The 15,773-nt window shown below is 47.1% G+C and overlaps 1 protein-coding gene across 3 annotated transcripts in view; it reads right to left on the reverse strand.

The window, feature by feature from the left end:
• Positions 1–239: 239 nt before the first annotated feature.
• LOC117049143 (sodium-dependent lysophosphatidylcholine symporter 1-like) overlaps positions 240–15,773 on the reverse strand; it is a 43,969-nt gene continuing 28,435 nt past the window's right edge. For 2 of the 3 annotated variants that reach the window (XM_033153832.1, XM_033153830.1), the window contains exons 11-14: positions 7,289–7,401; positions 5,333–5,476; positions 3,862–4,038; positions 240–704 (exon numbers count right to left, since the gene is read on the reverse strand). In XM_033153832.1, the coding sequence (XP_033009723.1) occupies positions 659–704; positions 3,862–4,038; positions 5,333–5,476; positions 7,289–7,401 (480 nt within the window). In that variant the 3' untranslated portion in view covers positions 240–658. The remainder of the gene's footprint in view (positions 705–3,861; positions 4,039–5,332; positions 5,477–7,288; positions 7,402–15,773) is intronic. The other variant, XM_033153831.1, reaches the window with a different exon arrangement.

The raw sequence follows: 15,773 nt of genomic DNA on the forward strand, positions 1-15,773 counted from the left end.
CAGCTTGCAAATGAGATTGCTTTGTGTTCCGGAGATTGCGGAAGACCAAAATACCCGTGAAAACCACTGGGGTTGAGAGAGACCCATAATGATATTGAGTGCAGCTGCCCGGGGTCATCCTCGGGGCGGCTGAGTTCCACTTCTCTAAAATGTCCTGAAATTGAATATGCATTTGGCCTAGTTTCCTTACTCATATGTGAGGAGCTTACATAAATCATATAAGTGCAGAAGACGAGTCGCTGAATCATAGCACAATCCATTCTCTTTCCAAGGCAAGAGATCTTTGTTACATAAATGTACATTAAAGGTTCCTTCATTTCTAGAACCACCAGCTTGTTCCTGCTCCCCTGAGGAAGAAGTTCGTTCTAGTTTTTTAAAGCGAAGCCTCTGCTTGTTCCATCCTCAGCACATCCTCAGGGATTTGACCCTGGGCAAGAGATTGTTGCAAAAATGTTGAGCTCCGTGGGGTTGATTTCTTTGGCATTTTGCGCAAGCACTCGAGATGTCTTCACTGCTGCTCCCGGATGGAAAAAAAGGAAGACACCAGAGACCTGTCCTTTGTAGTGTTGCAACTGGAGGTAAGACGGGTCAGCAACTTTCCCGCAAGTAGACATGACTCCTTCTTCACGGCCGGGAGTGAATCAATTCCCTCCAGAGACTAACTTGCCTCTGATTCTGGGCGTTCTGTCTGACCCTGATGCCTGCTTAGAAAGAGAAAAGATGAATGTGAAATTGGAGGAGAGGCTCAGAGTCTAAAGCTTGGCGCGGAGTGGGCGATTATGGAAGAGATGCACAGAGCTCTCTGGAAGCGGGCAAACAAACTCCTAGAGCAGCCTTTGCCAACCGGGTGCCCCCAGAAGTTGCTGGACTACAATTCCCATTAGCCCCAGCAAGCGTGTGCAGGCACCGTTGGGAACGCACTGCAAATTGTGCACAAACAGCCGTGTTTCCACCTGCCACTCACCCCACATCACATATGGGGGAAGCAGCTTTGGGGTCCAGGATAGGTCTCATCAGGGCTATGGGCGGGAGGCTCCCCAGCCCTGGGTTAAGACTTTTTGGGGGGTTGGCGTGGATAGGTGGGTTCGGTTCCAAGGGTTCTGCATATACATTGAAATTGCATATATCCAAACCCTTGAAGCTGCTGCCCCCATGGCTAGCGGGTAACGTGTGGGGAGAAAAAAAAAACCCATATTCCCAGTGCCTGTGGCTTATTATTATTGTTGTTGTTATTAGGTTTTATAAACAAGAATAATGTTATACAAATAAGATTACCAAGTTTTCTCATGTCATTTGCACTGTATATCACAGGCAGGACCGGTGCTAGGGCTTCTGGTGCCCTAGGTGACACCAATCTTCTGGCGCCCCCCCACCCCCCGCCAAAGCCTGCTTTGGCGGGAGGTGGGGGGGTGGAGAGGCAAGCAGCGGTTTGTCTGCTATAGCGGAGAAGCCGCTGCTCGCCCGTCCAGCCCCCCGCCAAAGCCTGCTTTGGTGGAGAGGCAAGCAGCGGTTTTGGTGGAGAGGCAAGCAGCGGTTTCTCCGCTGTAGCGGAGAAGTCGCTGCTCGCCCGTCCCACCCCCCACCCCCTGCCAAAGCCTGCTTTAGTGGGAGGTGCGGGCACAGGCGGGCCAGCGGCGTGGCATGGCGCCCCCTCCATTTCGGCGCCCTAGGCAGCCGCCTAGTCCGCCTAAATGGATGTGCCGGCTCTTATCAAAGGTAAAGGTACCCCTAACCGTTAGGTCCAGTCGCGGACGACTCTGGGGTTGCGTGCTCATCTCACTCTATAGGCCGAGGGAGCTGTGAAATGCAGCATACAACACGCCATGTGATACAACAGAGTATTGCTTAAGATTTGTTTAGAAATTGCAAGCAGTTTAGAGGATATGGCTATTTCGGGGGGGGGGGTTAAAGTGGGCAAAAGTTCCAAGACTCTTTAGATATTTCATGTTGTGAACCGCCCCGAAATATATGGGGCAGTACACGAATTTTATATACAGTCAAAACAAAATCGAAAATTCTTTCTAGTAGCACCTTAGAGACCAACTGAGTTTGTTCCTGGTATGAGCTTTCGTGTGCATGCACACTTCTTCAGATACACTGAAACAGAAGTCACCAGATCCTTAAATATAGTGAGGGAGTGGGGAGGGGTATTGCTCAGAAGGGTGGTGGGAATGGGTGATCAGCTGATAGGTGTGGAAAACCTGTTGACGACTCTTAACGGCTGCAATTAGTCTTGCAGGGAAAGGCAAGGGGTGAGATGGCTAAAGATAGCTTTGTTATGTATAATGAGATAAGAATCCAATGTCTTTGTTCAGACCAGGTTTCTCCGTGGTTTTAAGTTTGGTGATTAGTTGTAATTCAGCCACTTCTCTTTCCAGTCTATTTCTGAAATTTCTTTGTATTAAGACAGCTACTTTGAGATCTTTTATAGAATGTCCTGGGAGATTGAAGTGTTCTCCTACTTTATATACAGAGTGTGTGTGTGTGTGTGTGTAGAAAACCATAACGCAGTAGTTCCCAAACTTGGCAGTATCAACCCCTGGAGGCTGGTGGGTCTACCGGGGGGGGGGGGGGTGGCACTAAGAGGCAAGAGGACGATGGCAGCGGTGTGGGAGGGTCTCTGGAGGGGTAAATGACTATCAGACTTTGAAAAGCTGGTATCACTGTACAGGGCCGTCATTAGGGGTGCCGGGTGCTGGGCTCTCAAGGGTGCCAGGCCGTGAGTCTGGGGCCCGAGAGTTGGAGTCCGGGAAAGAGCCTGCCCGTCAGAGCACTCTGGCGGGCTCTTCTGTTGCGGGCGGCTCTGTGCCGCGAGTTCGGAGGCAATCGAGCCAGCGAGACGCTGAGGTGGCCGGCCGGCTCTGCCCTCCTGCACGCTTGGGATTGGCATAGAGCCGTGGAGAGGCCGGCCTAGAGCACGCTACCCACTGACGAGGTGCCCAGCCTAGCGCCGCCTCACGCTCCTCTGTGCCCTGCTCTCTGCCCTGCCTGCACGCTGCCCCCCCCCCTACAAAAAGGTTGGCAATTCTGGGCAACCGGGAGGGTGCACAGGATGGATTTTTGCACCCTGGTGCCACATATGCTTAAGACAGCCCTGTCACTGTATCAGGTTCATCCGTTTTGTTGACTTAAAGTATTTCATTTATTTATTAAATTTCCATACCTCCCCTTTATATCACAGGTCACCTTGCACTATAAAAGCACAGAAGTATGTAACATCGTAACAAACAGAAATAATTCCCCCCCCCATATCATTTAATAGGCTATCAATTGTTTAATAAGTCAAAGGCTAAACAGTTTTAATCGGATTTGGAATAAATGTGCAATTGACTGCTACTGCTTTGAATTTTATTGGGCTGTTACCTTGCAAACTGCTATTCTGAACAATGCTTTTTACAGGGTAAGGGGGCACAGGGGGTGGGTTTGTGGAACCAAATTATTTGGGAGCCACTGCCCTATCAGAAGACTTGATGAGCTCATGGTTGGTGGTCATTTCGGTGAGCTTTTGCTAACCTGGTGCCCCTACACATTCTTTGGACGTGTCTGGTCCAGCTTGGCGAAGCCTTGTTTAAGTTTTTGGGGATCCTGCCACTGCATCACACTCCCGAAAACCCACCCAAGTCAAATCATGAGCGCCTTGGGGGAGAATTGTAAGATCTCCGAGGCCAGTCGGACTTCAGCCTGAAAGGGCATAGGTTAATCCAGCAGTGTCTGACTCCTGGTTTAAACGGGATTGTATATGTGGCCCTAAAATGTATCATCGCCCAATCCAAGCCTTTAGGATAGGGAAGCCTGTGTCTTTAATTAGGGGCGACCCTCGACCACTTTAAGGTGCTCCACATCGGGGAACCCCATCCTTACCCAGTCACCTCCATTTCCACTCTGATCTGCTTCCTCCGCTTCTCGTCGATGGGGTAGGAGAAGAAGACGGCCATGGAAGAGAGCAGCAGGGCGATGGGAACAGGTGCCATGAGAATTTGCAGCGTCAGGATAACCTGGGGGTTATGTGTGCAGTCCGTGGCTCTGTAACCTGCAAAACTGTAAATGATTTTTTTTAAAAAAAACAACAACAACAACCACCAGATTATTTATTTGTTACATTTATATGCCACCTTTCCCCCCAAGGAGCGTGGTTCCCCTCCTCCCCATTTATCCTCACAACAACAACAACCCTGTGTGGAAGGTTAAACTAAGAGATGGTGACTGGCCCAAGGTCACCCAAGTGGGGGATTTGAACCCTGGTCTCCCAGGTCCTAGTTCAGCACTCTAACCAGTGGTGTGGCAAGGTGGGGGCGTTGAGAGCGGCACACCGCCGGTTCCAGCCTGGAGGGGGGCGACACTCGGCACCCGCCCCCGCGACTCCCAAGCCGCCACCTGGCACCACTTCTGTGCAGCAACTGCTCGCACACTGCAGTCTTACGAGTTGCTGCACAAGCAGCCACCGCACGGATGGGGTGCTGCTCACGCCCGGCATCCGGGATGGACTGCGTTCTGTAGCGCGCATGCGCCGTGACGTCACTGCGCATCGTAGCGTGCATGCGTCGTGATGTCACGACCATAGCTGTCAAGTTTCGGTTTTGAAAATAAGGGATCAGCAGTCTCACCTATCCCGGGGACAGTCACATGTCAGTGGTGGGCGGAGCCAGAAGCAAAAGTGGGCGGAGCAGCAATGTAAACTCCAAGTGGGCTCGGGCTCAGAGCGGAGCAAAGAGGAGGGCAGCCATGTGCTCCGCGCAATGGAGCCCCATCGTCTTCTTGTCTGATCCCATCAAAACAGGTCAGGAAGCAGCAGCTGCTCAAAGGCAGCCAGGCTCTGCCCACCAGCTAACCCTATTGGGCGGCTGAGGGGCCCGGCGGCAATGGATAAGGGCTGATGCAGGGGGAGGAATACACCCCCCTGTAAGCACGGGAAACAGCTCCCACTTGCTTTGAGGGCTGAGGCTTTTCTCTCCAAGTAGGCAAGGTCTTCCCACCCAGTCCCTGCTTCCATTAAAAACGGGAAATTTAAGGGAAATAAAAAATAAGGGAGAGCAGCGGGAAACTGCTTGAAATAAGGGAGAATCCCGGGGAAAATGAGATACTTGACAGCACTGGTCATGACGCACGTGCGCTATGGAGTGGCACCCCACCCCCGGGGGTGCCCCCGCGTTTGCTGCTCCGAGCAGCAAACCGGCTCCGTACGCCACTGAGTCTAACCACTGCACCATGAAGGCTCTTAAGTCAGCCCTGCCTCTAGGTCTAATCCAGGCATTCTCCCTTCCCAGGAAGCGAAGGGGATTTTGGGGTGACTTTTGTGGCTTAGCAGCAACAAGGCTGGAACGAGGAGGCTTACTGCAAACTCATGGTGGAAATGCCAAGGGAGAGGCCGCCTGCGAGCTTGTTGAAGAAAACGTAGAAGGAGTAGAAGAAAGGTTCCAGGTTGAGGCAGGCGGGGTTCTGCAGCTTGAAATCGTCCACTGCGTCTGGAAGCATGGACCTGGGGAGGAGGAGGAGAGGGTCAAGTCAGGGGGTTTGCACCTGCAAGACAGTCACCACAGCACCAAGCAACAATTCACCCATGAATGAGCAAATCTAAGGTCGTTTCAAGACAACCTGTCCATTAAGCCTAAATCTCGACGTTTTTGCACAAAGTTGGCAGGGAGGTTGTTTGCCGAGCCTCCGCTCTGATTCCTTCGCGAGGAATCTGTGTCAAGCAAGTGCGGTTCCCTCCATCCTTTTCCTTATCTCAGGAAGTCCACCAGCAAAATAGCAACTGTCGGTCCAAAAGGGATAAAAGCCCAGGGACTCAAACTTCCCAGGCACTCGGGGACTTTGCTAAGCTACATTTGCCACGGACCCCGCAGAGCTGTTACCAGTCCCAGTGGAAAAAAATAGCCCCAATCGAGATACTAGATGTCCCCAAAAGTTCTGACAACCCTCAGCTGGGGGCACGATTTTCCCTGGGCGTGGTAAGGGTGCTAGAGGAACAATGTGGGCTCTTAGGAGCTTTGCTGGAGCTAATAATTTGCTTTGACCCACTGGAAGGGCCTTGATCATCTAGAAAGACAGATGAGATCGTGGGGCAAGGCCGGCTCATCCATTAGCCTCAGTGAGGCAGTCGCCTCAGGCAGAAGGCTGGGGGAAGCTGGGAGGGAAGGCAGATCTAGTCCCCGAGGAGCGTGCCATTTGCCACCTCCAGTCCAGCCTCCCACTGCCTTCATACCCCTCTTCTTGAGGGTGACCCTTGAGGGCATCCATCTGTTCCAACGGGTTTACTCGGGAGAAGAAGAAGAGTTTGGATTTGATAAGTTTTTAAACTGTGATATTTTAAATGTATTTTAATGTTTGGTGGAAGCCGCCCAGAGTGGCTGGGGAGACCCAGCCAGATGGGCGGGGTACAAATAATAAATTATTATTATTATTATTATTATTATTATTATTATTATTATCCCGCTTTTCACTACCTGAAGGAGTCTCAAAGCGGCTAACATTCTCCTTTCCCTTCCTCCCCCACAACAAACACTCTGTGAGGTGAGTGGGGCTGAGAGACTTCAGAGAAGTGTGACTAGCCCAAGGTCACCCAGCAGCTGTATGTGGAGGAGCGGAGACGCGAACCCGGTTCCCCAGATTACCAGTCTGCCCCTCTTAACCACTACACCACACTGGAGGAGCTCAGATTCGGGGAGGACCCCCTCCCCCTGCGTTTTCCCTATCAATAGTATCAGGACTTCCCTGGGTCACCTCCAGCCACCTCATTTTGTTTTGCCTCAAGCGGCAAAATAAATCTCCTGGGCTGGTCGTGTCAAGGAGCAGGTAAGAATTACAACAGAAAACTCCAAACGGGAAAACTTGCTGAAGCAAATGGCAGTGGCAGACCCTGTTACAGTGGTACCTCAGGTTACAGACGCTTCAGGTTACAGACTCCGCTAACCCAGAAATAACACTTCAGGTTAAGAACTTTGCTTCAGGATGAGAACAGAAATCGCGTGGCATCAGCGCGTTGGCAGCGGGAGGCCCCATTAGCTAAAGTGGTGCTTCAGGTTAAGAACAGTTTCAGGTTAAGAACGGACCTCAGGAACAAATTAAGTTCTTAACCCGAAGTAACACTGTATATTTCTCTCTCATGCTTGTTTTTCCTCACATCCATATGTGTAGCGCTCCGTTCTATGAACCAAGTGCCTTTGAGAGTTCCCAGAGCCCGAGTGCCGAAATGCTGTTAGCACGAGGTTTCAGGAAGCTTCCGTCCGGATGTGGTACGTCCTCCCCGGACGAGACCGCTATTGTTCGGGACTTCCCTTCCGGCACTCACCATGGCAACAAGTAGAGGACGGCGAGGCTGCTTCCTGCCACGGCGACCATGAAGACGTAGACCAGGAAGTTGTGGGTCACAACCGTGATAACAATGAGAGACGGGATGATCAGCTGCAGCAGACAAGGTGAGCAGGAGGAGGAGAGGAATGAAAAAGAGCTACCTCAGGAGAAGAGCCTCATCGACAACTAGCAGCCAGGATGGTCCTGATCTACCTACGCTGTCAGAGACGGGATACACCTAAATGCCAGTTGTGGGCTCAAAATAATAATAATAATAATAATAATAATAATAATAATAATAATAATAATAATAATGTGCTCTACGTGAGGCTACCTTTGGAGGTGACCTAGAAACTACAACTAATCCAGAATGCGGCAGCAAGACTGGTGACTGGGTGCGGCCGCCGAGACCACATAACGCCGGTCCTGAAAGACCTACATTGGCTCCCAGGACGTTTCTGAGCACAATTCAAAGTGTTAGTGCTGACCTTTAAGGCCCTAAACGGCCTCGGCCCCAGGGGCATTTATAGCCCCTTGGCTGCCCGGGGCGGGAAGCCAAGAGGCATCCCCGGGGGCGGGGCATCGCGGCGTGTGCATGTGTTATGATGAACACACACGGCGCGACGCCCCGCCCCCGGGGGTGCCAGGTGGCGGCTTCGGGAGTCTCTGCAGCCCACAGACACACCCGAAGCCGCTGCCCGGGCTCCCTCGGCGGAGTCTCTAAGCAACTTTTAAAAAGAGAGCATAAAGTATATCTTAAAAACAGTTAATAAACTGCAGGAAAACTATTATGAAACTTATGAAACAGACCCAGCAACAGCGGAAAACTTCAGCGGCAGGAAACATTTTATCAACAAACGGCAGAACAGTTGACTTAATCCAGGGGTGGGCAGCCTAAGGCCCGGGGGCCGGATGCAGCCCAATCACCTTCTAAATCCGGCCCTCGGACGGTCCGGGAATCAGTGTGTTTTTACATGAGTAGAATGTGTCCTTTTATTTAAAACGCATCTCTGGGTTATTTGTGGGGCCTGCCTGGTATTTTTACATGAGTAGAATGTGTGCTTTTATTTAAAATGCATCTCTGGGTTATTTGTGGGGCATAGGAATTCGTTCATTTTATTTTAATTTTTTCCAAAATATAGTCCGGCCCACCACATGGTCTGAGCGACAGTGGACCGGCCCCCTGCTGAAAAAGTTTGCTGACCCCTGACTTAATCTGTCCAGTGACTGGGAGATGCAAAGATGTCAATGACAGTGCCAGGCAGGCTTCTGATACGGAAATTATGGGGGGGGTCACCTAAGCAAAGTCTCCTCCTGAGTAAACTCATTTGGGGTATGGAGTGATGCCCTTAAGGGGACCCATCTCTCTGCCATGATCCAGTAGGCGAGAGACCACGTACACAGGGAAATGCCTCAGCAGGTAATCTCTGGGTGTTTCAGGCTAATATCCCTCAACCAGAATCCCATTGTTCTCTCCCAGATAAGTGCTCAAGGTATCCTTGCCAATACTTAACACCCATTCACACTTCTCAGGGCTATCTCCCTGATATTGCTCTGTTTCCCCCATATGCTAATCTTGTCTTTCCTGTTTTTCCTATATGCAAATCATGTATAACCCTTCCCTTTTGTGAGGTAGTGATGATGTAGTGATGATGTTTCCAAACTGTATTCTGGGATATGATAGGAGTTTTAAAAGTTCTTGTAACACTGTTCTGGGGGTGCAGTTTGACTGTAACCTATTGCGCAATAAACCCTGTCTTGTCCTTGCTCCAGTGGCTGGACTTCTTTTATTTAACTCCGCAGAAACCAGTGGGCCTATCCCTAAGGGCCAGGTGGCTGGGCAGTTCCACACCTGGAATTATTTTTTCTGTAACAGTTGGTGCCGAAAGCCGGGACTTGCGGTTCTCCCATGTTGCTGACTGGGGGCCCTGAAATCTTCAGCCGGCACCAGGCCATTTGCCTGGGAAGATCTTTTGGACCCCCAGCCATCTTCAAGGGCGGTAATTTGCAAGTCTCTAAGGAGCCAGCCAGGGAGCAAAGACAAGATTCAGCCGGCTTCGTCTTCAACGATCCAGGGGATCGCAGTGGAAGACGCGTGAGTATAAATCCAGTGCACTGGTGATTTGGGGGTAGGGGGGTGGTTAACCTGGCAACCGTATTCTCTACTTTCTTGCCTATCGTTCTTCTTGCCTTTCTCTCGGTCTGTCCCATAGACCGCTGCTCAACTCGGAAGGGGAGTCCTGAGCTCTATCTCTTTTTTTCTCCAATACCTGGTCAGCCGCCCCGTTAGCTGGCCTAACGAACGCAAGGGACTGGGCTCTTTTTCTACTTTGCCAGCCGCCCCGAGTAGGTGAAAGATCCTAACGAACGCAAGGGGCAAAGGACTTTCTGCACTATCCCCAACCTCAGCTGCCCCGTTAGCAGGTCTAACGAACGCAAGGGAGGTTTTTCCGGACTGTTTCACTCTATCGAATAAAGGGCTGCCTGATCTGGCACTGCAGTGGCAGGCGTCCAGTAGGGCTCCCTTCCTTTAGCTGTTAAACGATAGGTAGGAGGTTGCCAGGTGGGGAAATTCTGTAATGGGTGGAAATGGTTTGGGAAAATAGGAATAGTTGAGAAGAAATGGAAGAGAAAGGAAGAGGAAAAGGAGCTCCAGAAAAAGGAAAGGAAGAGGTAGTTTTAGTGTAGATCCCCCTGGTCAGCCGCCCCTCTAGCCGATCTAGAGAACGCAAGGGACCAGGACTAGTTGAATCGGAACGTCGCGTGTTTGCTCTGTGTTAAGACCCCATTTTCTTACCCCTGTCTGCATTAAGATATCTTTCCCGTCCTCTCTTTAAACCCCAGGTTCCTCTTAAACTCCCAAAGGAACGATGGGTGCCAAAGCTTCGAAGCTTGGTCAGGCTCCTACTGGGAAGAAGGCTTCTCGGAAGCCTTCTGTCACCCAGCCGGAACCAGACTCTCCCCTCGAGTTTGTTTTGGATCACTGGAAGGAAATTCCAGACCATGAGCTATTATCCAGGCAGAAGTTGCAAAACTTCTGTAGGAACTCTCTGGCCATCATTTACTGCAAATGTACCATCAGAACTCCGCTGGCCACCGGAGGGATCCTTTAACATGGATTGCCTAAATTCCATGAGAAAGCACTTGATGGAAGGAAGCCCCCCACCAATTAGAAATTTGGGACCTTCCTACTAACTTCGCTTAATGAAACAAAAGGGAAGTGAGCCAACTCCTTACAATAACCAACTAAAGGATGGAAATCTATGTTTACATGTTACATGTTGTCTGTTGTGTGTATGTGAGTCTGTTGTGTCTCTGTCATTTTGTTTTCCTTATGTAATTCAGTGATTTAAAAGGGCCTGAGAAAACCAGAAACAATTACAAAAATCCAGTCTGAGAGCATGTATGTTAGAGATCATAAGAGAGTTGTGTTTTAAAACTGGCCATCAGACTGCCCTTTCTAAAGTGCGCATTGTTTAAAACTGCAAGCTTGCTTCAAATTTTAGTTTAAAGAAGCTATTTGGACCTGATCAACTTAAACATGATATGTTTTAATCCTCGGTTAGGAGCCGCCCAGAGTGGCTGGGGAAACTCAGCCAGATGGGTGGGATATAAATAATAACTTAATATTTTATTAAATATGATACTGAGGTGTGCAAATATTTATTATTCAAGAGAGGCTCCAAAAGTGTCCCTCCAAGTGGTAGGAAAATCCCCTGAAGGGGTTTGAGTGTGTTCTGAGAGGGGGATTGCCCCCCCTTCCCTTTGCAACTAAACAGGAAAGAAATCTGTACCTAATGAGAAATGTTTAGTTGCAACTTGAGTTTAGAGAGAGCTAGTCTACTGTCGTGTTCTAGTCTACTTTGGAATGTGCTGTGAATTTAGCCTAATGTTTCTGCTGCAGACAGCCAAGTTGAGTATAACTGCTCTCGCAAGCTAAACTGCAGCGCCTGTAATTTCATTAAGCCTTAGGTAGGTTCCCCTTTGAGAGAGAAATGTGGTTGCTGTTGTTCTGAGGAATTGTTATGACTACATGCCTATGAGAATATGGTGTTCCTTCTAGGAAAAGTGTTATTAAGGGTAGAAGCTTCCATAGCCAGCAATTGTCTATCTGAGTCCAGTTTTAACTTTGATTCGGTTGGACAGAAGGGTTATTGTAAGGCTCCCAATATCAGTCTGTAAGATCAGCCAGGATTAACTAGCCCTTTTCTTGGAAAATGCCCCTTCAGTTTCTGTCTCTTTCTGGTCCCCAAATTGGAGTTTGCCCAGGTTCTCCTTTTGAGTTTGTCAGCCTTAGAAATTGGCCATAGCTTCTTAAGGGTGCACAGTTAAAAAAAAAAAAATTGTGTGAGGGCTTGATCAACCCAAAAACATGGCAAATATTGGAATGGGTGGATGTGGTGTGTAAAGATTTGTTGTTTTAAAGAGACTGTAGAAGGCCATTCCCCCCCCCTCCAAAGAGTAAAAGAGGGTGCAATACACAATTTTCCTGCTGCAGAAGTCTTCAGTTTTACAAGATAAACTGCAGTGTCTGATTTTCATCAGCCTTAAGCCTTAAAACAACAACAACAACAACAACAACAACAACAACAACAACGAGGTAGTACAAAACTTGTGAACCCTGTAATTTAGGGGGTTGGACTGGATGACCTCAGGGTCCTTCTTTCAACTCCCACTTTATAGCTATGTGGAAGGCCATGTGTCTGCAAGCATTGGAGGGTAATTTTTAAATCCTGGTGTGGTGGTGGGTTGAAATTCAGCCCAGCTTTCCGAGTTAAGAGGAGAGTGTTGTGTTTTGTTTTTTAAAGGAGTGATTATCTAAGTTTTACCATTTCACCTATTATTTAAGTTTTAAAGTTTAAGCACACACATACAAAATTGACCTTCCCTGTAAGAGCCATTTTCCCATACATGAGGGGGGCAGAGAATTTAGTCTGCCTTGGCTAAAATCACTGAGAATATTTGAATTTTATGAATTCTGACTCTCTGGCCATTTTTACTCATATATAAGGGAGCAGGTATTCTGCTAATGACCAGAGGGGGTGCACACAAAATAATGATAGCCCACATTTAATAGAGATCTGTACCCCGAAACCTGTAGATAAAGGAGGCATAGCTCCCAATTTATTTTGCCTGGGGTATGAGATGTTTATTTGATACCGTAAACATGATTAATTAGTGCTGAGACTTCATTATTAGGAATTTAATTTGACCAAACTTAGCTAGGTTTGTCTGAATGCTGAAGTTCTAATTATTTAAAGTTTAAGATTTATAAGCCCATTTCCTAAGCAGTGAGAAACAGGAAATGTGTCAGAAAATGTCTTAGGACGAAACCCTAGAAAAATGGATTTAAACTGACCAAACCGAAATTTAATTTGACCAATTTCATTGCTGTTTGGTTAGGGGTGTGAATTGCTAGGTTTCTGTTTAAAAATCCCACCCTGCTCTTTAAAAATCTACTCTTCACGCTTACCTTCCTTTATTCAAGGTAATTTAGCCAATGGATACAATTCTTTCAAATGGTACAATAGGTTTCTAAATCATGAACTCTGTACATGCACAGAGGCTACTGACAAAGCTTAGCCCTGCAGGGAGATTGCTGCAGAGGCCACCTGAAGAACAAGAATAGAATTAAGTATTTGGGCTTTAAAATTCTAACATGCCAAATTCTTTCCACAGGTAAATATGAGAGTGCTCTCTTCAGTAGCTTGTATATAACATTTTTTATGCATCTTAGGAACAACACATGAAATAATTTTTCCTTTCAACAGGATACTGAGGTGAGATCTAGGTGAGAAGAAAGGATTTGCAGTTCTTTCAGAACCTTAATTTCAAATCCCCATCTCTGAAGGGGGGGGCACCTAAGAAATTCATGGAGAATTGCTGTCTTCTCTTCATCCTGCCACAGATTTGCACCTTTGGTCAAAGTACCCCGAGGGACAATCACTGGGCAAATGCTTCCTTTAGACTATGCAAACGCAGGCTATTGTCTTTTCCAGTCCAGTGGGTACTCAGGAGGTACCTTCTGATACTTATCTTGCTTTTATGTTAATCCTGTGAGGAGATACAAACAGTAATTTATTTCCTTCCCTTACAGTCATTTTCCCCTGTTATGCGAAACAAGTTTAAATCCCCACTTCCCTATATTTTAGGTTACAAATAATCTGCTTTTCATTTATTAAGTTAGTTTTCCATTATGTCTATGAAATTGATCTAAGCACAACCAAGTATTCTTTTGTTGGTGTTAACCCATTTTTTCAGTATTTTTGCTTTAACATTCTAGCTGATGTTGTCACATAAAAAAACATTTTTTTTTATTCCATTTGGGAACCATTGTTAGGAATTGTGTGTTTTAACATTTAATTTTGGTTCCTCATAGGTCATTTTTGGGGGACATGTCATTTGTTGCATCTCCTAAACTTATGGCTGAAATTTATTTATTTATTTTGACTAACTTGGATGGGGGTCAGGTACCATCTATAAGTTTTTTCCATCACAAAGTTATCTTTTATCAGATAGCACATTGTTTAAATGTGGATCTAATTTTTAATTTTGTTTCCTTCTAATATTTTTACCTTTTGAAAAAATCCAAACAAACTTAGCAGGTAATAACAGTAATTACCTAGAAAAGTGATGACAATATTGAAATGAATAAAATGCTTAATGTATTAAGATTTTATTTTTGCAGAGACCCAAGGAGGCTTTCCCTTTGGCTCTTTTGCCCCTTCCCTCCTAACTGTCTTTTAGCCCCAACTGTCTTTTAGCCCCATTACAGGCTATTCCTTCAAAGGAAGTGTTTATGAAAACTGGACAATGAACCTACAGTCCAACTCTTCAGCAGTTGAACATCATCAGAAGTGGCCACATCTATCTCACTCCAAAAGGATATGGACTGACTGGGGGGTGGGGGGGCTGGTGACAAGGGGAGGGGGAGCTGAACTGTAAGGACATTTTCTCTCCTTTTGACTTCGAGACTCAGTGCCCCAGAATTGTCTCAAGATCACTATTGCTTCAAGATATGGAATTGATATATAATTGTTACGTTGTATGTTGTGTGACATTATGCCAAAAACCTTGAACTATGTTTGACAGTATATATATTATTTCCACAAAGGGGGGAACCCAATTTTTGTGTTTAATTGTTTTCATGTTTACTGTATGGTGTCTTGGTGCATATTGCTTACACCCCAATGGAGGATTCTCATGCATTTTATGTTTCCTAAAAGATCAGGCTATTTCGTAGTCCAATATTTAGGTTAGACCAATTTATGACCACATTCCTTGTCTCACATGATATTCCAACCTTCCCTACACATTTTAGATTGTTTTAGGTCATTTTATCAAGAAGAAACTTCAAGATCAAAACAGAACCCCAGATACATGAAGGTGTTTATGCTTTGATTTAGCAGGAATGGTTCCCTATAGGTTAAATTATTAATTTGGACCACTGCCTTTTTAGAATGGTTTTTCACAGTTTGGTTTGGAAAGTGAGAACCAGGGGCATATGTAAATTCTAATTGGACTTTGTTTGAATTGGACAAAGTGTATCCAAGGTGCCATTGGCTTTTGTCCCCTTAAATAGCAAGAGCGCAGGCCCACCCCTTTGAGAGCAGGACCAAAGCCACAGAGGCCCCACAGTTGGTCAGGGTGCGGCATTTCTCTCCAGGGAGTGTCACACCTAACCACATGGGGTAAAAAGGCTTTAGGTCAAGTCAATGCAAGCCCTTACACCAGGGATGCATGTTGATGGGTGTTGCTGTGGCATCAAGAGACCAGAGGACAGCTAGCTTTGACACCTGGGAACACAACACACACAAAAGAAAAGAGAAAAAAACAAAACAAACTGCATTTTCAGTCACAGGCGGACCTTTCTGGTAAATAAGCATAAACCACTATTGGAAATGATTCTCCCAAAGTGCTAGAATAGTAATTTAGTAACAAAATGTAGCATATGTTATTTTTACGTAATATCCTATGTCTCGCTAGGTACACTGATACACTTCCAAAGAGCCTTAAGAGGCGTGACATGCAAGTCCCTTTCAGGTTACATACACCCACACCTGGGAGGTTGGATGCCATGATAATATTTAGTGTATATAACATGCAGGACGAAAGGGGGGTGGGAAATATGTCTATCTCTGAACTGTAGTTCAGTGCGGAGAAAGGATTTGCGGTTCTTTCAGAACCTGATGCAAATCTATCTCCGAAGGGGGGAATGATACGGAAATTATGGGGGGGGTCACCTAAGCAAAGTCTCCTCCTGAGTAAACTCATTTGGGGTATGGAGTGATGCCCTTAAGGGGACCCATCTCTCTGCCATGATCCAGTAGGCGAGAGACCACGTACACAGGGAAATGCCTCAGCAGGTAATCTCTGGGTGTTTCAGGCTAATATCCCTCAACCAGAATCCCATTGTTCTCTCCCAGATAAGTGCTCAAGGTATCCTTGCCAATACTTAACACCCATTCACACTTCTCAGGGCT

The sequence above is a fragment of the Lacerta agilis genome, chromosome 6, assembly GCF_009819535.1.
Source record: "Lacerta agilis isolate rLacAgi1 chromosome 6, rLacAgi1.pri, whole genome shotgun sequence".
NCBI lineage: Eukaryota > Metazoa > Chordata > Lepidosauria > Squamata > Lacertidae > Lacerta > Lacerta agilis.